The following is a 25,754-nucleotide window of genomic DNA, read 5'->3' on the forward strand; positions in this document are numbered from 1 at the left end:
ATATATGCAATTATCCTTGAAAGACTCAGTTAATTTGGGAGGGGATAGGAAAAGCACGAAAATTCCTTTGGTTCAAGTGCCACATCACTGAAATGCCAAGGTCATGAATATCAGGCTCACAGGTACAGACCTCAGTTGTCATAGCGTGCCGGGGGAACTCAAACAAGATGAAGAACCCAGCTTGTATAGGGACAGTTTCACAAGTGACTGGTAGGCTGCTACTCCACTTTTTGGTGGGGGTTTAAAAAAAGATTATTATTAAGGACTTCTTAAACCCATTATACCATATCTATTTCCCTCCTATAATGGACTTTGCATTATATTTTAGTGCAAGTCTTATTTTCCATATCAACTGTCTTCACCACCAATATACCACTGTCTAGTACATGGGTGGCCACATAGCAGACATTCTGTAAACGTCAAGTGAAGTAATTTGACTCAATTTGTTCAGCAAATATGTGTTGGGTACTCCTTGCCAGGTCCTGTTTTAAGTACTGAGGATACAACAATGAACAAAATACTCAAGGTCCCAGTTCTCATGAAGCTTACACTCTAGTGGGAGAAGGGACAGACAGTGAAACTGAAAACATGGGACATGTTAACTAAAGGGTTCATTAATGAGAAAACAGGTAAAATATTAGCTATGGAGAAAGAGACCATGAGGTAGGGAGAAAGGAGGTGCTGATAGCAGACAGGGTTGGAGAGTTTCTGTTTTACACAGATGGACAAGAAGGGTCTCTGATATACCTGCTGAAGAATCCTGAGGGAAGGGAGGGTGCAAGTCACTCAGATACCTGGGAGAAGATCTCACTAACGTGGAAGGAGCAGCAGATGCAAAGACATGGAGGTGGGATTGGGCTGATGAAAGACAAACAGCCAGGAAGGTCGAGTAGCTAAAGCGGCATGAACAAGCACGAGAGTGACAGACAAGATCAGAGAGGTGGCAATTGGGATGAGTCATGAAGGACAAAACTTATACATCATTATGAAGCATTTGTTTTTTACTCTGAACAAATTAGGAAGATTTTGAGCCAAGGGGTGACATGATATACTGAGAATAGATTTTAGGGGGCAGAAGTATCCTTACTACCTGGCTTCCCTAGTGGCTCAGAGGTTAAAGCATCTGCCTGCAATGTGGGAGACCTGGGTTCGATCCCTGGGTCGGGAAGATAACCTAACCTGGCAAAGGAAATGGCAACCTACTCCAGTATTCTTGCCTGGAGAATCCCATGGACAGAGGAGCGTGGTGGCCTATGGTCCACAGGGTCGCAGAGTCAGACATGACTGAGCGACTTCACTTTCACTTTTCAGTATCCTTACTATAAATTAGATTTCTCTGAATAAATGAATGAATTAAAGCCAATTAGTAAGTATACAAAAAAGAATTCATTCTTGTCTGATTCCCAGTGTTTTTCACTCCATTATAGTTATCTCTCCACAATTTTGACTAGTCATGTTTTTGGGGGTATGTTTCTACCTGTAATTTAAGGCACCCTGAGTTTTCTAAGGTATAGGTTAGTCAGTAATAAGTAGTCCTTAGAATTGGTGATACAAAAAATCATCTAAATTCTTTATTCAAATAAGAAGTCCACAGAACAAACACATATTTATGTATATAAAGTGTGTATACTAAGCTCATGATGCTTACTTTTCTCTAACAGTTCAAATGCATACTCTATGATGAACTTTTAATTTCTATTGATGTGTGGTTGTGGCAAATGATCTTTCTGCTTTGAAGATGAAAAAGAAAAGGCATGGGAGAAACCAGAATGCTATAGACTGAATGTTTGCCATGTCCAAAATGTATATATTTAGATCTAATCCCCAGTGTGATGATATTTGGGTGGGGCTGTTGGGAGGTGATTAGGTCAAAAGGGTGGGACCCTAATGAATGAGACTGGTGCCTTTGTAAGAGACCCAGAAAGCTCCTTAGCCCTTTCCACTCTATAAGATTGCTATGAACCAGGAAGCAGGCTCTCATCAGATACTGAATCTGCCAGGGCCTTGATTTTGGCCTTTTCAGCCTCTAGAACTTGGAGAAATAAATTTCTGTTATTTATAAGTCAACTAATCTGTTATAGCATAGGCTTGGGGCATAGGCTTGGATTACTATGATACTGAATGGTTAGACTTGGAAACGAACAGAGATCATTCTGTCCTTTTTGAGATTGCAAATGCCCAAGCCTATGCCTCAACCAGTAACGCTGAAGAAGCTGAAGTTGAACAATTCTATGAAGACCTACAAGACCTTTTAGAACTAACACCCAAAAAAGATGTCCTTTTCATTATAGGGGACTGAAATGCAAAAGTAGGAAGTCAAGATATATCTGGAGTAATAGGCAAATTTGGCCTTGGAGTATGGAATGAAGCAGGGCAAAGGCTAATAGAGTTTTGCCAAGAGAACGCACTGGTCATAGCAAACACCCTCTTGCAACAACACAAAAGAAGACTCTACACATGGACATCACCAGATGGTCAACGCCGAAATTAGATTGATTATATTCCTTGTAGCCAAAGATGGAGAAGCTCTATACAGTCAGCAAAAACAAGACCAGGAGCTGATTGTGGCTCAGATCATGAACTCCTTATTGCCAAATTCAGACTTAAACTGAAGAAAGTAGGGAAAAAGACTAGACCATTCAGGTATGACCTAAATCAAATCCCTTATGACTATACAGGAGAAGTGAGAAATAGATTTAAGGGACTAGATCTGATAGACAGACAGCCTGTCTGTCTATGGACGGAGGTTCGTGACATTGCACAGGATACAGGAATCAAGACCATCCCCATGGAAAAGAAATGCAAAAAGGCAAAATGGTTGTCTGAGGAGGCCTTACAAATAGCTGTGAAATGAAGAGAAGCAAAAAGCAAAGGAGAAAAGGAAAGATATTCCCATTTGAATGCAGAGTTCCAAAGAATAGCCAGGAGAGATAAGAAAGGCTTCCTCAGCGATCAATGCAAAGAAATAGAGGAAAACAACACAATGGGAAAGACTACAGATCTCTTCAAGACAATTAGAGATACCAAGGGAACATTTCATGCAAAAATGGGCTCAATAAAGCACAGAAATGGTATGGACCTAACAGAAGCAGAAGATATTAAGAAGAGGTGGCAAGAATACACAGAAGAACTGTACAAAAAAGATCTTCATGACCCAGATAATCACAATGGTGTGATCACTCACCTAGAGCCAGATATCCTGGAATGTGAAGTCAAGTGGGCCTTAGAAAGCATCACTATGAACAAAGCTAGTGAATGTGATGGAATTCCAGTTGAGCTATTTCAGATCCTGAAAGATGATGCTGTGAAAGTGCTGGACTCAATATGCCAGCAAATTTGGAAAACTCAGCAGTGGCCACAGGACTGGAGAAGGTCAGTTTTTATTCCAATCCCTAAGAAAGGCAATGCCAAAGAATGCTCACACTGTTGCACAATTGCACTCATCTCACACGCTAGTAAAGTAATGCTCAAAATTCTCCAAGCCAGGCTTCAACAATACATGAACCGTGAACTTCCAGATGTTCAAGCTGGATTTAGAAAAGGCAGAGGAACCAGAGATCAAATTGCCAATATCTGCTGGATCATTGACAAAGCAAGAGAGTTCCGGAAAAACATCTATTTCTGCTTTATTGACTATGCCAAAGCCTTCGACTGTGTGGATCACAATAAACTGTGGAAAATTCTGAAAGAGATGGGAATACCAGGCCACCTGACCTGCCTCTTAAGAAACCTGTATGCAGGTCAGGAAGCAACAGTTAGAACTGAACATGGAACAACCGACTGGTTCCAAATAGGAAAAGGATATTGTCAAGGCTGTATCTTGTCACCCTGCTTATTTAACTTATATGCAGAGTACATTATGAGAAACGCTGGGCTAGAAGAAGCACAAGCTGGAATCAAGATTTCTGGGAGAAATATCAATAACCTCAGATATGCAGATGACACCACCCTTATGGCAGAAAGTGAAGAGGAACTAAAAAGCCTCTTGATGAAAGTGAAAGAGGAGAGTGAAAAAGTAGGCTTAAAGCTTAACATTCAGGAAACTAAGATCATGGCATCTGGTCCCATCACCTCATGGGAAATAGATGGGGAGACAGTGGAAACAGTGTCAGACTTTATTTTTGGGGCTCCAAAATCACTGCAGATAGTGACTGCAGCCATGAAATTAAAAGACGCTTACTCCTTGGAAGGAAAGTCATGACCAACCTAGATAGCATATTAAAAAGCAGAGATATTACTTTGCCAACAAAGGTCCGTCTGGTCAAGGCTATGGTTTTTCCAGTGGTCATGTATGGAGTGAGAGTTGGACTGTGAAGAAAGCTGAGTGCCGAAAAATTCATGCTTTTGAACTATGGTGTTGGAGAAGACTCTTGAGAGTCCCTTGGGCTGCAAGGAGATCTAACCAGTCCATCCTGAAGGAGATCAGTTCTGGGTGTTCATTGGAAGGACTGATGCTGAAGCTGAAACTCCAATACTTTGGCCACCTCATGCGAAGAGTTGACTCGCTGGAAAAGACCCTGATGCTTGGAGGGATTGGGGGCAAGAGGAGAAGGGGACGACAGAGGATGAGATGGCTGGATGGCATCACCGACTCGATAGGCATGAGTTTGAGTAAACTCTGGGAGTTTGTAATGGACAGGGAGGCCTGGTGTGCAGCGATTCATGGGGTCGCAAAGAGTCGGACACAACTGAGCGACTGAAATGAACTGAACTGAATCTGTTATAGCAATCCAAATGAACTAAGACACCAGAGTCCACAGTGTTTACTTCTCTGCAAAACTCTGGGTCCAAGATAAAACCTAAGTGTTGTTTCAAAGGATATTTAGAGAAGTTGATAGATCCCAGTGCTAGATAGGAGTAGAGTTACTCATTATATTAATTTTCCAGCATAATACTGTTAGATTTAGACTAAAAAACACTACTGTTTCAGAAGTGTAAAGATTATTAATAATTAGTCATATAGATTCTCACTTAAAATATATATATATATAAAATACATATAGCTATCCTTAATATCACTGTTTATAAAATTTTTATAAAACAGTATAGTGCTCTACAGTATATGCACATTTAACTTTTTTTCTGATCTTTTATTCCATGGATACCAAGGTTTTCTAAGCCCTAGTCCCTGCAAGTAAAAAACAAAAAGCAATTCTTTCCTCTCCCAGGTTAGTACTTTGTTTATCCTCCAAAGTCAGACCTGGAATTGCATTAGTCACACACTTCAAAACTAATTTGACTTAAGTGTTTAGTTTTCAATGTAGACTAACCATCACTTGACCTTTTTTTTTAATCTGACCTCTTTGTAAAATTAATGAATGCCGTAGACCCTCTATGGACAAATGTGCATGCAGACATACACATTAGATATGAAATATAATTTCAAGGGATCCATAGACTTCCTGAACCCCATCCAGGGGACTCTTTACAGAGAGGCAAAGTAATTACATCACATGTGGTGAAGTCCATTGTCAAGATGTACTGATAAAAGTGAAATTAGGCTCATGTAAATAGGGAATGGTACATTTTTTCTAAAATTTTTACTTTGCTGTAATTACAATTTTTTGGCTAGTTTTGCCTTACTTAACAAGGGTTACAAATTAATATAATTTATTCTCTTACTAATCTGTATTTATGGAAAGGTAGTTTTATTCCAGGTTCTCATTCAAATGCACCATTGTTTTGGTTTATAAGTGAGTACTCTCAGCCAGGAAAGACTAAGACAATAAAGACATGATCTAGACATTTCCTTTTGTGAGATAATACATGTTCTCCTTGTTGACAGAGTTGAGTTAGGGTTTCCTGTAACTTACAAAAAAGGCTGAATCAGAGATTTCTGATCAGAGATTTGGACCTTTTGGAATATATATATCCTCTTGCCTCTAGTTGTGGGCATTGGCGGAGTTCTGTGAGCACTGGCTTCTCCAAGGGCCCCAGCATGAGGAGGGTATATATATATATATATATACACACACATATATATTTTAAAGAAATCAGTGAGTTAATATTCATAATTAAGTTAATTCTAAGTATGCCACCTGTTATTGCTGACTAGATTTTTTTTTGGTCTTAGAGTGTGGAATGAAATAATTATATGTGGAGTGTCCCCGTGGAATAGCATAGAGTTTGGAGAATATAGTGGACTAAGCCCCAGGCTTACTTGCTTGGATCTGCTCCTTTGAAGTAGGCATTGACCGTTTCTGTAAATGCTGCTGCAACAGGGAGGGTATCCTGGGCTCCCATGGTTAGGGGGCTGGGTCCCCTGGAAGAACCTGTATAGGATGAAAAATCTTCACTTAATATGGATTGGAGACAGCCTAGTATATGTGGAACTAAAACCTCATTATAGGATTGTAGGATGAAATCTAATTACTGAAACAAAGTAACGTGCTAAGAACCGTAACTGTATATTCAACATAGAGCTCAAGTATTTAAAAGGAAATATTTGGCCGGTTTACAGACAAACACACTTGAAACTAATTCAATTAGGTATTCTACCATAGAAAAAATCCAAGCATAAGAATAAAGTCATGGGATTTTTCAATGCTTACATAAATCATAAGGCAGTATTTGCATGACAGTTTATACAGCAGGTAGTTAGTAAAGAAAATTATTAGCTGCCTATTTGAGCATTCACATCATACTATTGCCAATAGACTCAAAAGTGTTGTTATTACTTCATTTTAAAGAGGCAGACAGCCATGGGGCACCATGTTATACGTTATCTTTTTCTGAGTTGTTTCCATTTCCAATTACCCTCAGATCAAGGAGACTCAAGTGTGCTTATCCCCAAACATGTGCAACCCAAATGTCCACCTTGACTTATCACACACACATCAATGCATCAATTCACATTATTAAAAATAAAAGTAGTGCTCATGTATACTAAGCATCTACTATATACCAAACACCACACTGAATATCTTATAAGAATTACTGTATTCAAGCCCCACATCAGCCCAGTGGGAGATAGGCATTATGTTCCCATTTTACAGAAAGAAAACGGAAGCTCAAAGAGCTAAGTGATTTGCCCTAATAACATAGTTAAGTGGCAAAACTAAAATTCAAATGTAGATTTGCCCTCCTCTAAAGCTCATGTTTTCCCCCTATACTGTTTATAATATTCTTTGTTGTTTAGTCGTTAAGTCGTGTCCTACTCTTCTGTGACCTCATGGACTGTAGTCTGCCAGGCTCCTCTGTCCATGGGATATCCCACGCAAGAATACTGGAGTGGGTTGCCATTTCCTTCTCCAGGGGATTTCCCCGACCCCAGGATAGATCCTTTGTCTCCTGCTTAGCAGGTAAATACTTTACTACTAGTCACCTGGGAAATAGTTTATAATATATAATTTGTCTAAATGAAACATTTTTATATGGTTTTGGTACACTTTGAGGTTTCCAAAAGGACTAAGTTTAGGATCGTTGCCTTCATTAACAATCTCTGGACACAGTACTGAAGAGGAGAATTTTAATGAACAAAGTATTTAATTATGTCACACATTCATTGCTTCTCCTTCCTATCAAACAAAACACATTTAATTTTCCCCACTTCATCACACACTACACGTTATGCTTTTTTATCTTTTACCTTCAGTAACTGTCATCCTCTTCTCTGATTATGTGAAGATCTACCCTTTGTATATTTCCCTCCTCAATAAAGTTTTCTTTGATAATTCTAGTTCATTCTAGTGTCTGCTTTCTATCTTCCCTTGACTTCCAATGTCTTGGATGTGGGCATTGATTCTCACCAAACATTTGCTTATCTACTATGTGTCAGGCATTGTGGTAGGTGCTGGGGATTCAAAGATAACTAAACACAATCCTTGTTCTCAAGAATTTTTGTCGTTTGTGAGCCATGCAGTCTGTGGCATTTTGTTATAGAATTCAGAATGGACCGAGACATGCAGCCTGGCCCAGATCTGTTCTTCTTGACACACCTCCTCTCTATCTTTCCAACAACCCTATACTCTAGCTACATTCACTTCTGGGCACCACAGTTCTTACTGTGGGTTTAATCAACAATGCCAGGAAAGGAGAAATAGCAAAATTTGACAAAAAACGCTTTTACCTTAAAGGATCCACAATTTACAATTCTAATTTCTTCACATCCCTATACATTGCAACTAATTATGCCATCTTCTTTTTTACTTTTTTCATTTATTACATAATTTTCCTTATTGCTATCTGGCCTACATAGCACTTCCATGAGTATATATTATTCTACAAAAAATCATTCTCCAAATGTTTGGCCATTTCTAGGTAGAAATTATTCTAAATCCATCTTTGTATAAATTGTTCTTTTTCTTTCAATTATTTTCTTAAGATACAGTTTTATTGCTACAAAGTGGGACAACCAAACCATAAGGCAGATCAATTTTTGATTACTAAGAATGCCAGATTATTTTACATAAAGATTATATTCAATGAAAATGCTATCAATAATAAATGAATGCTTCTGTTTCCCTGCAGTACCTTAGAAAGTCTTTGCTAATTTGACTATTGTAAAACTGGGCTAAAACTAAGAGAATGTCTAAGATGCTGTAGACCTCATGGTCTAAGATGACCAAGATGGGACTTGAAACTATTTTTGAATATCTGAAATAATATTAAGAGACAGTGACTCTAGAAGCCAGAGTTCACGGCCATGCATCTGCAAGCTAATAGCTTTGTGACCTTGGGCAAGTCAATTATCTTTAGGTTTCTCAACCATAAAATGAAGGCAATAGACTATATAATCTTTGTGTAGTAGGATTCTATAATTTTGTTTTAGGAATCTAAGGAGTTTTAAACAGAAAGAGCAATTTTCTCACACAGAAATAAACTGATTTGAAAAGAGTATCCCTTCATGGTGTTTTGAAAGAATATGCCAAATATTTACAGAGCCTTTACTATTTGTAAAGTATTTTTACATATTTTTTTTTTTACACATTTGGAGACACAGATATGTAAACTTCCAGAAAATAAGATATAAGCATTTCTAAAAACTAGTAACAGTAACATATGCAAGTAAGGGCTTAAGACAATAGTTCAAGTGACAGCGCTGTGAAGATTTTTCATTGCCCAATGAGCAGAGCAGGAAATGTTGCTCCTTGATTTAAAGGCTGCTAGGGCTCTGGAATCTTATAGACCTGGGTGTGAATTCCAGCTCCTCCACTTACAATCTATATGACAAGAAATAAGTTATTTAATCTGGCTGTGACTCGGTTTCCTCATCTTTAATATAAAATAGATAATAATATCTATTTTGAAGGCTTGTCAGCCAGCTCAGTCGCTCAGTCATGTCTGACTCTTTGAGACCCCATGAACTGCAGCACACCAGGCTTCCCTGTCCATCACCAACTCCCAGAGCTTGCTCAAACTCCTGTCCATTGAATTGGTGATGCCATCCAATCATCTCATCCCCTGTTCTTCCCTTCTACTCCTGCCTTCAATCTTTTCCAGCATCGGGGTCTTTTCCAATGAGTTGGCTCTTCACATCAGGTGGCCAAAGTATTGGAGTTTCAGCTTTAGCATGAGTCCTTCCAATGAATATTCAGGGTTGATTTCCTTTAGGATTGACTGGTTTGATCTTGCAGTTCAAGGGACTCCCAACAGTCTTCTCCAACACCACAGTTTAAAAGCATCTTGTGGTGGACATCAAATGGGATAAAATCTGTAAAATTTTTTTAAATGGTATTGCTGACTTAAAAAACGCACATACACAGAATTGAGAATTATGAGCTAAGTTTTATTTCGGGGAAAAATGAGGACATTTCTCAAAACTATCAGAGCATTTCAGATAGCTCTGAGGAACTGTTCCAAAGAGGTAGGGGAAAGGTCAGTATATATGTGGTTTTCATGAAAGGGGAATACACGCAATCAAACTCATATTTTTTTTTTGCAGAAAGTTTCTGCTAGTCTGGAGGAACAGATGTTACCATGAAGGATTTTAGTGCTTTTCTAGATATGAGGCAATACAAGAATTGGTTCATAAAATAAAAGAATTGTTTCATAAAATATCTATCTGAAGACTTGTTCTGCCAGTTTTTCCGAGAGCACAGAGTGCTTCAGCTCTCCACTCTGAACTCCTTTCAGGGGGTGTTGAAAGTCAGCAGTTGCAGCAGCACATAATTTACTCTTTGTGGAGGTAGATGGCAAGTGCCTATTTGTAGTTGACAGTATGTACTTGAAAAACATCTTGTTTTTGTTGCTGTTATTTTGTCAGGGTAAGCTTTACCAACATTGTTGAATTAGAGTTGACTCTGAATTTGAGTAACTTTTGAGGCAGAGAATGAAAGGAGATGATATCACAAATAGTATTCTTCACTGAGCAAGGAGATAGACCAAAATTTTCAAATTCCTTCCAACTCTAAATTTTCTTATGATAAGAACAGTGAATTCTATCATGCATGTTTAATTTTTTGTGTATTACATGGGTGGCTATCATCTATTCAATTTACTTGATATAATGCTTGGACTAACAGGAGATGAAAGCTGGTTGAATGCATATTTATCTCTTGATTCATTTGAATGTAGTTCCTGCACAAGTAGGCACTGTGCTAGATGCTGAGAGATTCACAGAAATGTCTGAGATGTACCTACCTCTCCCTTTATGGAGCTTACAATATAGAAGAGGACTGTAATATTAGATGTGAATGAAAAATAAAGACTCCATGAAGTTAGATAATAGTTCAGTATTATAACAATTATATTACTATTAATGATTATTTTTAAAGAATTCAAGATAGAAATAGCAATTATTATGTTTGTTCTACAACAAAATAAAATATCAAATATTAACATGCTTTTTGTTCTTTATACATTGAGGGGATAAGCAGAGTCAAACATCTGAATTTGACTGAATTTGAACCCTTATTGCCCCTTAAATATATTTTTAAAAAGATTCCAGCTGATGCAGTAATAAAGTGAAAAGTTATTTGTATACAGATGATAAACTGTCATATACCAGGCTATGCAATGAGAGGTAGAAGAAATTGCCAGATTCTTTGAAATCTAAACCATAGTAATTTGAAAGACGGGAGAAGTCGGTTATGGCTGAATTATGCATATGAAAGAATATATAACTTTGGTGTTAAAAATGTATCTGTCAACAACTTTTGACTGATTTTTTAAAAAGCTGTTTACCTTTTAGCAATTTATAAATAAACTTGGGAATATGAATGCGGATAAAAGCCTGGAATTTTTGATGTGCCCCCAAATGAAACTATTAACAACAAAGAGAATAAAGAGGTCAAGATAATGAACATAAAAAGCATCAAATTACTATGGTATTAAACATAACTGCTGATGGATGGAAGTGATTTAAATTCATTTTTAATTCTAAAATTTAAATAAGTTTAGATTCAATTTCTAATGGTTATATTGAAGATAAAGGCTTGCAATTTGTCTGTTATAATTGGTTAGAAAAAATTCACTTATTAATTTAATGAAGCTTACTTTGCACCAGAAGATTGTTATTAAGCCAATGAAGTATATCCCAATGGAGGAATTTTTGGAATCAAGTAAATGCAACACACACACACACACACACACACACACACACATGCACTTGTGATTTCAGAGTCTTTTTCTCTGACTTTCTTGAGGTATAATTGCGAATTAAATTGTAAGATGTTTAATGTGTATGTGTGATGATCTGACCTACATATACATTGTGGGAGGATTTCTCCCATCTAGTTAATTCACACATCCATTACCTCACATATTTTTCTTTCTTTCATCCCTTCCTCCCTCCCTGCCTCCTTCCTTCCTTTCTTTCTTTTATGAGAACATTTAAGTTCTACTCTCTCAGCAAATTTCAGTTGTACAATACAGTGCCATCAACTATAGTCACTATGTTTTATGTTAGCTTCTCATGCTTCCATAGTGGCCCAGTGGTAAAGAATTCACCTGCAATGCAGGAGACGTGGCTTTGATCCCTGGGTCAGAGTAGAGCCCCTGGAGAAGGAAACGGAAGCCCACTTCAGTATTCTTGCCTGGGAAATCCCATGGACAGAAGAGCCTGGTGGGCTACAGTCCAGGGGTTGCAAAGAGTTGGACACAACCAAGCAACTAAACAACAGCAACAAAAACATTAGATCCTCAGACCATATTCATCTTGTAGTTGAAAGTTTGTACACTTTTACCAAATTCTCCCTATTTCCCCATACCCAGTCCCTGGCAGCCACTTTTTGACTCTCTGTTTCTATGAATCTGACTTTCTTTTCTAGATTCGACATACAAATGGTACCATGTGGTACTTGTCTTTCTCTGTCTGGCTTATTTCACAGCATAATGTACTCAAGATTCATCCATGTTGTTGCAAATAGCAGGATATCCTTCTTTCTTTGTACTTATTCTTTAATCTATACTTCTCCATATTGTTTGAATTTTAAGAAGTAATTGAAAGAAAGAAAGAAAGTGAAGTCACTCAGTTGTGTCCGACTCTTTGTGATCCCATGGACTGTAGCCTATCAGGCTCCTCTCTCCATGGAATTTTCCAGGCAAGAGTACTGGAGTGGGTTGCCATTTTCTTCTCCAGGGGATCTTCCTGACCCAGGGACCGAACTGGGATCTCCTGCTTTGCAGGCAGACAGCTTTACAATCGGAGCCACCAGGGAAGCCCTAAGATGGGCTTGTCTGGGATTACATCAATTTCATGCTTATGTCAATTTCGTGCTTGCATCAATTTCATGATCAGAATAAAACAAACTGTGAGCTATTTTCAAATGCAATTTAATGGCATGGGGGACATTATCATATGTTAAAGTAAGAAAATGCATACTTATACACTGTATGAACATAAATTACATATAGTCACCTACACATGAAAAATCTTAGAAATAAAATATACCAAAATAGTGGTTATCTAAGGTTATTAGAATATAGATTATTTCATTTTTTATATCTTTCTGCTTTTCTATAATGAGTATGTATAATGATAGTGTGGCAAAAAATTTTATAGATAGAAGTGGTGCATATATAGAATGGAATATTACTCAGCCATAAAAAGAACAAAATGATGCCATTTGCAGCCACATGGATGGAGCTAGAGATTGTCATACTGAGGGAAGTAAACCAGATAAAGACAAACATAAAATATTGCTTACAAGTGAATCTAAAAAAAATGATACAAATGAACTTATTTACAAAATGGAAACAGACTCACAGATTTAGAGAATGAATTTACAGTTACCAGGGGGAAGGGTGGGGGAAGGATTAGATTGGGAGTTTGGGACTGACATGTACACACTGCTATAACAAACTGCTATAACCAACAAGGACCTACTGTATAGCAGAGGGAACTCTGCTCAATACTCTGCAATAACCTAGATGGGGAAAGAATTTGAAAAAGAATAGATATATGTATATGTGTAACTGAATCCCTTTGCTGTACATCTGAAACTAACACAACATTGTCAATCAATTATACTCCAATGTAACACAAAAACTAAGAAAAATAAATTGAGAGTTACGCTAGTGTCAAATAATGCTGAAGTTTCTACATTTCTCCTTTATTATTTGGGTGGTTTCTGTTCTTACAGTTAAAAAGTGGATGCTGGTAATTTTGAGTTACAAAGTTATTTCCCTAGGGGGTTGATATTTATGAATGGAAAGGCATAAAGAATGCTGTTGGTCCTAGTCTGACTGGCTGAAAGCCTGCTATTTGAGCTGCCAGTTTCCTGGCGAATGGGCTATGAGCAGCGTCCATAAAAGGTGAAATCTAGGAAAGGATAACAACATTAAATAAATAACTCATTCTTCCTCTTCCTGGACTCACCCTCTATGATGACGACTGCAACTCCTGAAAGTCACCAAAACATCCTTGAAAAATTAACCTCACCCAAACCTTTTGTGTTTTCTCAGAGGCATAGTTCAAACCTCTAAATCAAACCTTAGGGGAAGCAACACTGGAGTTACTTGGAATATAAGACCAGAAACACAACTGTGAATCACACACTCTGTGAATGTGTGCCAGCAGGAGAAGAAACCCCAAGGCCACATTTCTACATATCCGGGTGACTTAGAGCAGCAGAGCCAGCAGAAGAAGAAGTCCATGAAGGTTCCTGTCTGTTGGAAGTATATGCTGTACCAGAAATTATTACCACATACATGTTACAAAATAGTCAAAGATACAAAAAGGTTAAAATAGCTTAAGTGCAAAGACTTATCTTAATGTCCCCGCATCTATCTTTGATTTACTAAATAAAGCAATGAATGCAAAATTCTTAGCACATATTAAGTATTTATTTAATGATAATTATTATTTTAAGAAATGATTGCATGTATATAGTATTGTATAGTTTATAAAGGCCTTTCACAAGTAATTGACTAAATCTGTTAGGGGTATACATGGTATTGATGAAATATATTTATTCCACATATACATAAGTTCTTAGAAGTGAGAGATTCTTCTGAGTTTTGAAATCACTTCATTGAATCCCTTTTTCATTCATGTGTCAGCTCTCACTGAAGTGGATGTCAGAGGTCCTCATCTGTCTGGGGGAGTCAGAGTCAGGAGTACAATGCATGGGCTGCCTCCATCTGTGGACAGTCCTTCTTAGAAGACACACAATAAAAAGCTATCGCACAAACTATTATGTGTAAAATAAGCTACAAGGATATATTGTACAACATAAGGAATATAGATAATGTTTTATAATAACTATAAATTGTGAATTATTATATTTTACACCTGTAACTTAAATAATATTGTGTGTCAGCTATGCTTCAATTTTAAAAAAGCTATCGTACAATGAAGGCTCCACCATGCAAAGGAAAAACAGATCCCTCTGGTCATTCTTAGCTTCTCCATTCTTTTCTTAAGAAGTTTGAAATCACTTGTCAAATCTGCTGAAATGCCTTGATTTACAAATTCTTTAATAAAAGAGATGGTAACAGATTTTCTTCCAACATCTCTCATCAGCAATGAACACAGCACCCCAAGGAGTGTATCAGCAGGGAGATCATTAGTCTCAACAAGTTAGCTTTAATGATGGGCTCTGGTGGAGGCTGGTGGTGGTGGGGGGTGAGTGTGCAGCAGGGAGGAGGCTTTCTGCTTCCAAATCACTCTCCTGCAGCACACACAGGGCAGGAAAGACTGCTCATTGTCCCTGCTGACAAGGGCGTTGGGGGGCCGTGTAGCCACTCACAGTAGACGGAGTTGCCAGATGTTTTATGTGGAAGAAAACTAGACCCGACCTTCTCCAAAGCAGGCAATAACCAAACAAAACAGTCCAGGGATGTGGGAAGTTGGACAAGGGTGTTAAGAGTTAATCACCATTGAGCACTTTGTGTGAACTGACATCATACTTGACTATTGAATCTTGAACACAAGCACTACAACTCTATGAATGTTACTATTTTCTAGTAATACCATTACCATTCCAAATAACCAGAGAAGGAAACCAAGACTCAGGTTAAGTAGCTTCCCTAAAGTCACATCATTTGTTGCTGTTCAGTTGCTAAGTTGTGTCTGATTCTTTGCAATCCCATGGACTGCAATGTGCCAGGCTTCCCTGTCCTTCACTATCTCCTGGAATTTGCTCAAACTCCTGTGCATTGAGTCGGTGCTGCTATCCAACCATCCCATCTTCTGTCGCCCCCTGCTACTCCTGCCTTCAATCCTTCCCAGCATCAGGTTATTTTTTCATTGAGTAGGCTCTTCACACCAGGTGGCCAAAATATTGGTGCCTCAACTTCAACATCAGTTCTTCCAATGAATATTCAGGGTTGACTTCCTTCAGGGTTGACTGGTTTGATCTCCTCGCTGTCCAAGAGACTCTCAAGAATCTTCTCCAGCACCACAATCTGTAAGCATCATTTCTTCAGCACTCAGCTTTCTTTATGGTCCAAATCTCACGTCCATACATGACTACTGGAAAAACCAGAGCTTTGATTATATGGATCTTTGTGTGCAAAGTGGTATCTCTGCTTTTTAATATGCTGTCTAGCTTTGTCACAGCTTGTCTTCCAAGAAGCAAGTGTCTTTTATATTTCATGGCTGCAGTCACCATCTGCAGTGATCTTGGTGCCCAAGAAAATAAAATCTGTCACTGTTTCCACTTTCTCCCCTTCTGTTTGACATGAAGTAATGGGGTCGGATGCCATAATCATAGTTTTTTGAATGCTGAGTTTTAAGTCAGCTTTTTCACATCATGCTGAAACTATAACTTAGACCCAGAAGGCTTATTCTAAAGCCAATGCATGTGTACACAGAGACACACACACATTCTCTCTTTCTAAGCATATATGTATTCCACATATTTTCTCTATCTATACAAATATGTGTGTGTATGCATGTGTGTGTACTAAGAATAAACTCATATAAACTAACTAGGAGCTCTTATTCTAGCCTTAATATCTAGGATAATATCCAATACACTTTTAGGTTAACATTTACATGTTACATAAGATTTTTTATTAGAACTCTCACTCGGCAACATTTTATCTTTCTTCAAAGCAGACTCCTTGTAGCCTAAAAAGTCATGCCTTCTTCTTCCCCTGGAAGCTCTCCCTAGCTTCTAGGCCAGGTTGTCTTTTTTCTGGGTGCCTCCAAAGCCCTGTATATCCTGAATTATAACGATCTCCATGCATGTTGTTGTACAACTTGTTTAACATCTGGCTTCTACATTCCATGAAGGTGGAGATGTGTCTTGTTCTCCACTGTAGCCACAGTAACTTTCATAGTACTGAGGTCACAGTAGGGACTCAGGAATTCCTTGCTGACTGGATGAATACAGTCAAAACAATATTTGTTCCTATAGCAATTATCAAGGCTGTGTTCCACAGGTTTGCTCATTGTTCTTCTTATCAGGTATCTACCTGCTGGAGAATCAGTAAGCATGGGTAAACCTTAGCATTTTGCTATGTATCCATCATAATCAATTCTGTACACATCCATATAAACATATGAAGATAGTCCTAATTCCTGCTAACGAATATTAACTATGAGCATGTCTAGACACACTGCAGCTTCTATGAGGAGTATTTCAGAAACTCTATTATATCATAACAAGCAACTAATTCCTCCTTTGAACATGAGTTATATGTCTATAAGTTTAACTGTGGGGATAGGCAGGGAATGTCAAATTTTTTTTGCAAGAGCTCCTACTTCATGGAAAAAGAAAACTGAAGTGTCCTATTAAAAACCCAATTTTATTTCTATTTATAAACCAAGAAATGCAAAATTTGTTACTCAATTATTTGTAAAGTTTATACAAGTTATTACTTTTTTGTTTCATGGACATGAAAAATATTAATAATTTCTTCAGTCTCATATGATGTTCAGTTTTCAGTGTTTATATGCATGTGTCGAGAAGAAAAGATAGAAGATTATAAGACAGATGAGAAGATTGGACAAAAGACACGGCCAGGCAACAGCCAGCGAAAAGAGGCAGTATGTCACATCTATATTAACTTGCATTTGCTATAATGGCCTTCGAGAAGATATGTTCCTTCCAGGTTTGGTATCTGCGATTTTCCTATCTGTTACTTAGGATAATGGTCAGGTCATACTCAGGGTGCAGCTAGGTGAGCTAGTTAGGCACGCCCTCTTCCATGCTTCTTGTTTCCTGAACAATTGAGAGAAAACAGATCAAGAAAAGATCTAGGTACTTAATATATAGCACAAAAATATATCCATTAAATATTGTGCATTCAAAATTAATCATTAATATTTGTGTGACTTCATAGAAAAGATACAATGGAGCAAATTCCAAGTTCCAATGCATTCTTTTTTCCATATGGCTCCTATGATACAGGTTTGTCCCAAGGCTGAGCTCTCACCTCCCTGGATTCAGCCCTCATCTCCAAACAAATAATTCCCACATTTCCAGAGTCTGTCTACTCCTGGACTCGTATATAAGGGATGGTGTGCAGGACTTCAAAGCTGAGATGTCTCAAAAGTAGTTCATTCTTTCTGACCAAATCCAGGGCTCCTAGAGTCTCCTTTCTCCTGGTTTACAGCCGCACCCTTCTCCCTGTGTCTCAGAGTGGAAGTATTCACTTCTTTTCCATAACCTGTGCAGGCATGCTCAATTGCTTCAGTTGTCTGACTCTTTGCGACCCTGTGGACTATAGCCCACCAGGCTCCTCTATCCATGGGATTCTCCAGGCAAGAATACTGAAGTGGGTTGCCATCCCCTTCTCCAGGGGATCTTCCTGACCCTGGAGATCAGGACCTCAGGGATCAAACCTGCAACTCTTACATCTCCTGCATTGGCAGGTGGGTTATTTACCACTAGCACCACCTGGGAAGCCCCTTTGTACAACCAATTAAATGCCAAATGTTTCTACCCCTATGGCTTTTTTCAAATATCTCGATGAAAACAGTACTGTCAGTTCTTTACTACTTATCCTGAATTATTCAGTAAAACCCCAAATTTCTCTAATCCTTAAAATCAAAGATGATCCTACCATCCTCAAAAATTTCTCAAGGTTCCACCTTGCATAAAGATTGTAATCAAATCCTTTCTTTCAGTATTTAAAATCTTTCAGAATATGAGCTCCAGTTGGTCTTTTTCAAGATCATTTCTTAAAACATGCCTAGCCTCTCCCAGTGTTTATTGAATGCAACATAGATGTCATTACTGGGTGAAATGTGGATATCATCCCTGAGAATAACATGGATTTCACTCACCCTAACATCTTTGCCCAAATCTTTCTTGAAATTGGAACAGTCTTCGGTATCTGAAGTCCTCCTTGCCCTTTACTGTCAGTCAGGTCAAAGTCCCTGTGTCTCTAAGAAGCTTTCCCAGATTCTTCCCAGTTAAAAGTTTATCCATTATTTATACATTTCCAGCATGTTTTTATAATTCTATTATGGCATTTACTACAGTGAGTTTGATGGAGATATGAAAGGAAACTCCTGGCCTTAGTCACTCCCAGAGCCCCAAGCAGTCACTTTAGAGATCAGGAAAATGCCAGAAATAAGAAACAAATGGATGTTAGGCACAGAACTTTCTTGGCCCCTTGCCTTAATTCTCCTCATTCAGTTTGAATGCAAACTCAAAGTACGAAAAATAAAAACATTTCAGAGCAGTGAAGTCATAAAAAGACCTGAGGGAATATTAAAATCATATTATTAAGTGAAAGAAGCCAATCTGAAAAAGGCTACACACTATACGATTCCAACACTATGACATTCTGGAAAAGGAATAACTATGGAACTAGTGAAAAGATCAGTGGTTGCCAGGGGTTGGGGGACTGGGAAAGAGTGAATGGACAGAGCACAGAGGATTTTTAGGGCAGTGAAAAAAGCTCTGGATATCATAATTAAAGACACGTTTGTTCAAACCAGTGGAATACACAATACCAAGAGTAAACCCTAATGTACACTTTGGATTTTAGGTGATTACGCTGTGTCAGTGTAGGTTCATCCATTGTAATAAATGTCCCACTTGGGTGAGGAAGGTTGTACATGTGTGGGGGCAAGGGGTGAATTGGAAATCCCGGTACCTTCCCCTCAATTTTACTGAGAACATAGAACTGCTCTAAAACATAAAGTCTAAATAAACACAAAACCAAACCAAAAAGTCTGTCATAGTGTGCAGTATATTAAAAAACAAACAAACAAAAATCTCTCTTATTTGATTTTCCTAATTATCTGGCTAGGTGGGTATGATAGCTTCCACTTAAAAAATTACAAAACTGAAACTCAGAGACGTTAAATTCTCCAGATCACATTATTTTTGAGTGGCACAGTGAAGATTTGAACATTACAGTAGTTAGCAGTATTGGTTTTATAACAGAACACTAACTCCTCTTGAATGGATTTACCCATTGACTAGCTGTGTTATTTGGGGGAAGTCACCTAAATTTTCAGTGCCTCTTGTTACTCATCAGTAAAATGTGAATAATATTTTAAAATGTGAATCCACACACTTGCCGTATGGATTATATGAGTTTATTCCAGGGAGTAATTAGCAGTAATAAGCCCTCCTTGGTAAGGACTCATGGTATTTCATTAGCAGTATTGGTATCAGCTGCAGTACTCTATACACGCTGAACCCAAATAAAATCATCTTTTCACCAACTAGGTACCTGTGCTTGGTGACTTGAGGTAGAAGCTGCTAACTACTCTTAAGCTTTCCCACAGGTATTTAATTGGACATAATTCTGATATGAAATGTGTACATTCATGTCATCTCTAGCATCCCATTCACATCATTTGGCTTCGACACAAGGGCTAAAACAGAGAGCACTTTGCTGAATACAATGGTAAGAAACACATATTTGGTCTTTGTTCCAGTTCCTGGCACAGAGCTCCTCAAACCCTTGTGATTTCTTGAGTGAAAGGGTTGAGTGGGGGCTGTTATTCATAAAAAAGCCTCTTCCAAGCATACTTGAGTTTCTACCAATGAGGTGACTCTTGGAGGATGGAGGCTGGCTGGTTAGAGGAATGGAACTTTCTGTCCTGTCCCCCAGTCTCGGGGAGAGGAGATAGTCTGGACATTGACTTAATCACTGAGAGTCAATGATTCACACAACCTACATAATAAACCTCTGAAACAATGAGGCTTGGAGAGCATCCGGGTTGATGAACAAATCAACGTACTGGAATGGCACACACCTATGAGTGTTCCATGCCCCCTTCTCTCAGACTTTGTCCTCGTCATTTCTTTCATTTGTCTGAGCCTGTGTTGTATCTTCTAGAATAAACAGGTAATAGAAAGTAAACCGTTTTCTTGAGTTCTGTGAGTTGTCCTAGCAAATTATGGAGCCCCAGGACATGGTTATGGGGAACACTCCATTTATAGGTGGTCCATTAGAAGTACAGGCCTGAGACTTGTGACTGGGGTGTGAAGTGAGGGGACAGGCTGGTGGGGCTGAGCCTTAACCTGTGGGGTCTGCCTGACTCCAGGCAATTAGTGCCCAAACTGCTTAGTGTGAAGGGAAACACCCTACATGTTTGGTATCAGGAGTGAGAAGAATAAAGAAAGAGGCTTCTCTTTTACTGACTTTCTAGTCTATCTCTAGTATGACAGTCATACACTAAACTTAAATGAGACAAGGCACCTGCCTCAAAGAACAGGAAGTCAAGGGAAATATCAGCATGTTGGTCAATCCCAGAGAATTTCAGAACCACTAATTCCTTGTGAAGAGGTCAAGTGCATCGTTCTTTTTTAAAAAAATATTTTACTAGTTTTGTTTGTGAGCCTCAGAACCAGCATTGTGAAAGTCACTTAGTCGTGTCCAACTCTTGGCAACCCCATGGACTGTAGTCCACCAGGCTCCGCTGTCCATGGTATGCTCCAGGCAAGAATATAGGAGTGGGATGCCATCCCCTTCTCCAGGGGATCTTCCTGATCCAGGGATTGAACCTAGGTCTCCCACATTGCAGGTAGATTCTTTACCGTCAGAACCACCAGGGAACCAGCATTAGGTGCTATTTACTTATTTATTTTTTGGCTGTGCAGCATGTTGGATCTTAGTTCCTCAACCAGGGATTGAACATCCCCTGCATTGGAAGTATGGGGTCTTAACCACTGGACCATAAAGGAAGTCCAAAGGTCGAGTGAATTCTGAAACCATCAGCAGACCTGCCTGGTAGAACATATTATAGGTTCTGCTCCACTTAAATCTTCCTCACAGGTTTAGGCTATTTTTTTTTTAAACTCTCTGTGACCTTCAATTGTGAATAGAAAACAGTTTACATTTCATAATCACATTGTAGTTTACATTAAAAAAATTTGGAATAGCTAGGGAGGGCAGTTTTAATATTTTCAATGAAGACAATCTTGTATCAGTGCTTCTTATGTTTCTGTAATTTTCCCCAACTTGGTTGTACTTAACACTGTATTTGTTTGTAGAGTTGAGTGCTCAGTAACTTTATTGATTGAGAAGGGCCTACAGTCAGAGTGGGGGGTGCTTCCCTGGTAGCTCAGATGGTAAAGAACCTGCCTGCAATGCTGGAGACCTGGGTTCGATCCCTGGATTGGGAAGATCCCCTGAAGGAGGGCATGGCAACCCACTCCAGTATTCTTGCCTGGAGAATCGCCATGGACAGAGAAGCCTGGAGGGCTACACAGTCCATGGGGTCGCAAAGAGTTGGACACGACTGAGCCCAGCACAGCAACAGTGGGGTGGGGGCAATTAGTGAACAATTCCCACTTGAAGAATATTGTGAATTTAGCAAAATGGCTCCTTCTCATAAAATTGCTTATGCCTTTCAAGTTTCCTTTCTCTAATGACTCTCAGATGAATGAATTAATATCTGTTTGGTCATCTGTGAAAAATCTGACCTGTTTCTTATAGGATTACCATGTTAGGGGGAAGAAAGTTGAGTGGCCCATGACTAAGATATGTATTACGAACTATTAAGTAGGGATATTTAATAACCTACTGAAGGAGGTCAGAAGTTAAAATGTCCAAGAGTTGAGTTTTTCATATAGACAACACAATTTCAAAGTGGAAAGTATATCTTCCATAGTATAGAAACATACTTTTCCTCCATGGGATCTAATCCGGATAAACTTGAATGTAGGTTTGGCTGGCGGGGTGGCCATAAGACTAGAGGTTTCAACAAGGTCAAAGATAATGTGTAGTCAGGGGACTGGGAAACTGGAAGGTTAGGAGAGTTAGAGAAATCCACCAGCATCACTTATTTCAAGGGGGTAAATGAGATATCACGAACATGGAGCAAAGCATCAGGCCAGGTCTCCAGCTAGGCAGCCTGGATTTCAATCCCTACTCTTCCTCTTCCTGGCTCAGTGATTCTCAAAAGTCACATATGTTATCTGAACCAGAATTTCTTCATCCATGAGTTGTGCAGATGAAATGAGATATTAGATGAAATGTATTTTTCATATAGTAAAGATTCAGGTATTAGTTATTATTATTATTTTTATTACCTCAGTTCCTCCTCTTTAATTATTTTCAAACCTTATATGCTCCATTCTTCTCTATTTTATTTCTTTTCTGTAGAACTTATTACCATCTCCATGCTACATATTTTACTTATCTTCTTGTTTTTGATTTTCCATATTAAAACATAAGCTCTGCAGTGACTTGGAATTTTTTCTGTTTTGTTCCCTGTAGGGGAGTGTCTAGAACAGTGCTGGCACAAAATAGTACTGAGCTAATTGAATGAAAGAATCATGCCTAGTATAGTTCTTGTAATACAACAAGGGGGACAAATTGTTAGTTTTGAAATAGCTGAAATGATACTTTCCGGTAGGGGCCATTTCTTAGATGTGACCAGACATGGGGGTTACTGAGTGGAGGGAAAGTTTATTGGAACTGAAGTTGAAGAAGCCCTTAAGTGAGAATGTTGATAGATCATCCAACATTGAATCTATGTGACAAAAAGAAGCTAGGGAGTGAGGTAGAGAAGAGCGTGAAAAGGGAGCTGCCAGTGTCCCTAAGCCTATAGACGAATGCGGGGGAAATGCTCTGTAGGTCAGTGTGAACAGCAATAAGTAAAAGGTGGAATGAGCAGATGGCTACTTTTCATAATGGGGAGAGGGGGTTGGAAGTTTTAATGGAGGGTTGGAAGAACTCATATAGCCCACAGCAGACTGATGAACTTTCTGTGGACAGTGTTATAGGGGAAGTGATGGCCCCTGATGGGGATGCAGTGAAGGCAACAGGTGGGAGTGTTTGGCAAAGAGCCTGGGAGTACAGACAAGGGTGTTGCTAAGTGACATTCCCGAGGATGTGTTGGGAGTGAGACCAGTGAATAGGAGTAAGGAGTGGACTAGAGAGGATAGTGCAAGTGGCTGTATGCACAGAGGAGAGAGGCGATCTCTAGAACAAGGATACAAGAATCTATGGTTGTAGGTTGTTTTTTTTTTTTTTCATGACCAGATACAAGATGATTTTGTAGTTAAATAAGCTAAACAAAGAGAGGGAGGGACAGCACATTTATGGAAACATTTTGATGTTTGAATGCTCTAGGGAATTATGCAACTAGCTAATAGTTGCATCTTCTATTTTTTATGGAATATCTTTCCCTTCCCTTCATCTCAGAAGAAAACTTGATAGCTTCAGTAGGATATACTCCTGGATGAATGAATTTTAATAGGTACTACCTTATGTAACCTCTACCTTTTTTTTTTTTAAGCTCAACTTAAATAGGTTAAAATTTCAGTGACAATTTTTTTTGAGTGAAGTTGTTTAAAACTAAACTATTAAGACAAGCTTCGGAGCTCTTGTGAGTTAGAACCATTGTCTAACACTTTTCTATCTCTCTTGTTAAGTTAAATTTAGAAGTGTGAAGCATCTCATGTTGTTTCCAAATAAGTTCATAAGGTTCATTAGTTAGCTGGTTGATTGGTAAGTGGCTCACTCACTCACTGGGTAGCCACACTGCCCAGAGGCCTGTAAGAAAAAGTGATGGATATGACAGTCTAAGGTTTTGAACATGATAAAACACTACTTAAATGCCAACAAATAATAACTTAAAAGTTATTTAGAACAAATGAATTTTTGACCTGGGACTCTTTGGTCCTCTTATACATTCCCCAAATAAAGAATTGAAGATAATGATCATTAACATTAATAATAACAAATATGGGTAAAGCCAGAGTGCCCTAGAAGAATATACTAGAAGTGCTATTCAATAAAATACGTTGAATGACCGTGTCTTTTTGTAGTTTAAAATTTAAGTAGGGGCACTATTCTCAAGGCAATTTAACAAGTCATTGTTTCTATGCCATTTTATCATCACCACAGAAAATTAAAAAAATCATTCCAGGTTGTATTAGCTAAAACTACCTGAGGCTAATTTACATAAACAATGAAAACAAGTCTTTTCCCATTCTTAAAAGATAGCCACCCTTGTGTTATTTTTAGTTTCAGGGGGTAAGATGTCCTCCTAAGTCTTCCCTTAAAGTTCACTGAAACGTACTTTAATTTGCATGAACATTTCTTGATAGATGAGTAGGACATATTCATGACATGACCTCTCCTACAGTCCCTTGGAAAACCTTGTTTATACTTCCAAACCTTAAGCAAAGTCCAAGATAAAGCTAACACAGAGCTACAGATTTCAATTAATTTCTGTTTAACCTCTTTCTTTGTGTGACTTCTCTTGTGTCAAATTGAGATGTTTAAGGAGTTTGGATTTTACTAATTAGAATGGCAATGTTTCCTACCAACTTTAGATACCCCAATATCTACTAACAAATATTTTCTTTCCCTAAAATGAAAAAAAAAATTATTCACATTGTTATTCCACATGCTTATTAATACTTATGTTTGATTGATGATATATTTTAAAAACAAACAAGCCAATAATCAAAAGCTGTCTTTAGACTGGAATCTTACAAAAAGTCTATCTCTTGGATTTCTTTGGTTTAAAGAAACGCTAATCAAAATAAAAGCAAACCAGCCAATAGATACTCTAAAGCCAAAACAAACTGTACCAACAAAAAACTATGAAAGTTTTTTTGGAGTCCCAGACATTACTTGAAGGTTGCCAGTAGCATATGGCTTAATTTCCTATTTAAAACAGGGTAAACTACAACTTTAATGCAGTCAGGCTGAACCAGAGAAAGAGCCTTTATATGTGCAGGTATTGGCTGTATGTCAAGATCATCAACCTATTTAGTCATAGTGTCCCCTGTGAGACGTGCTGATCAGTAAAAAGACACCTGGGCACTTTTACTCACCTAATTTGAAGAGAAAGTTTAGAAGGTCATAAGTTTGTGGATTTTGCATCTTGGTTATTACAAAATTAATGACCTGAGGCAATGACGACTTCCAACATCATGTGGAAAATATTCATCCTTCTCTAAGATTGTCTATCCACCTGTTCTCTGCCTGAGCCAGGA

The 25,754-nt window shown here is 38.3% G+C and overlaps 1 protein-coding gene across 12 annotated transcripts in view; it reads right to left on the reverse strand.

Annotated features, from left to right (window-relative positions):
- SGIP1 (SH3GL interacting endocytic adaptor 1) overlaps window positions 1–25,754 on the reverse strand; it is a 230,723-nt gene that overhangs the window by 33,612 nt on the left and 171,357 nt on the right. For all 12 annotated transcript variants that reach the window (XM_065911342.1, XM_065911406.1, XM_065911402.1 and 9 more), the window contains one exon: window positions 6,161–6,272. In XM_065911342.1, the coding sequence (XP_065767414.1) occupies window positions 6,161–6,272 (112 nt within the window). The remainder of the gene's footprint in view (window positions 1–6,160; window positions 6,273–25,754) is intronic.

This window comes from Muntiacus reevesi, chromosome 1 (genome assembly GCF_963930625.1).
Source record: "Muntiacus reevesi chromosome 1, mMunRee1.1, whole genome shotgun sequence".
Classification (NCBI taxonomy): domain Eukaryota; kingdom Metazoa; phylum Chordata; class Mammalia; order Artiodactyla; family Cervidae; genus Muntiacus; species Muntiacus reevesi.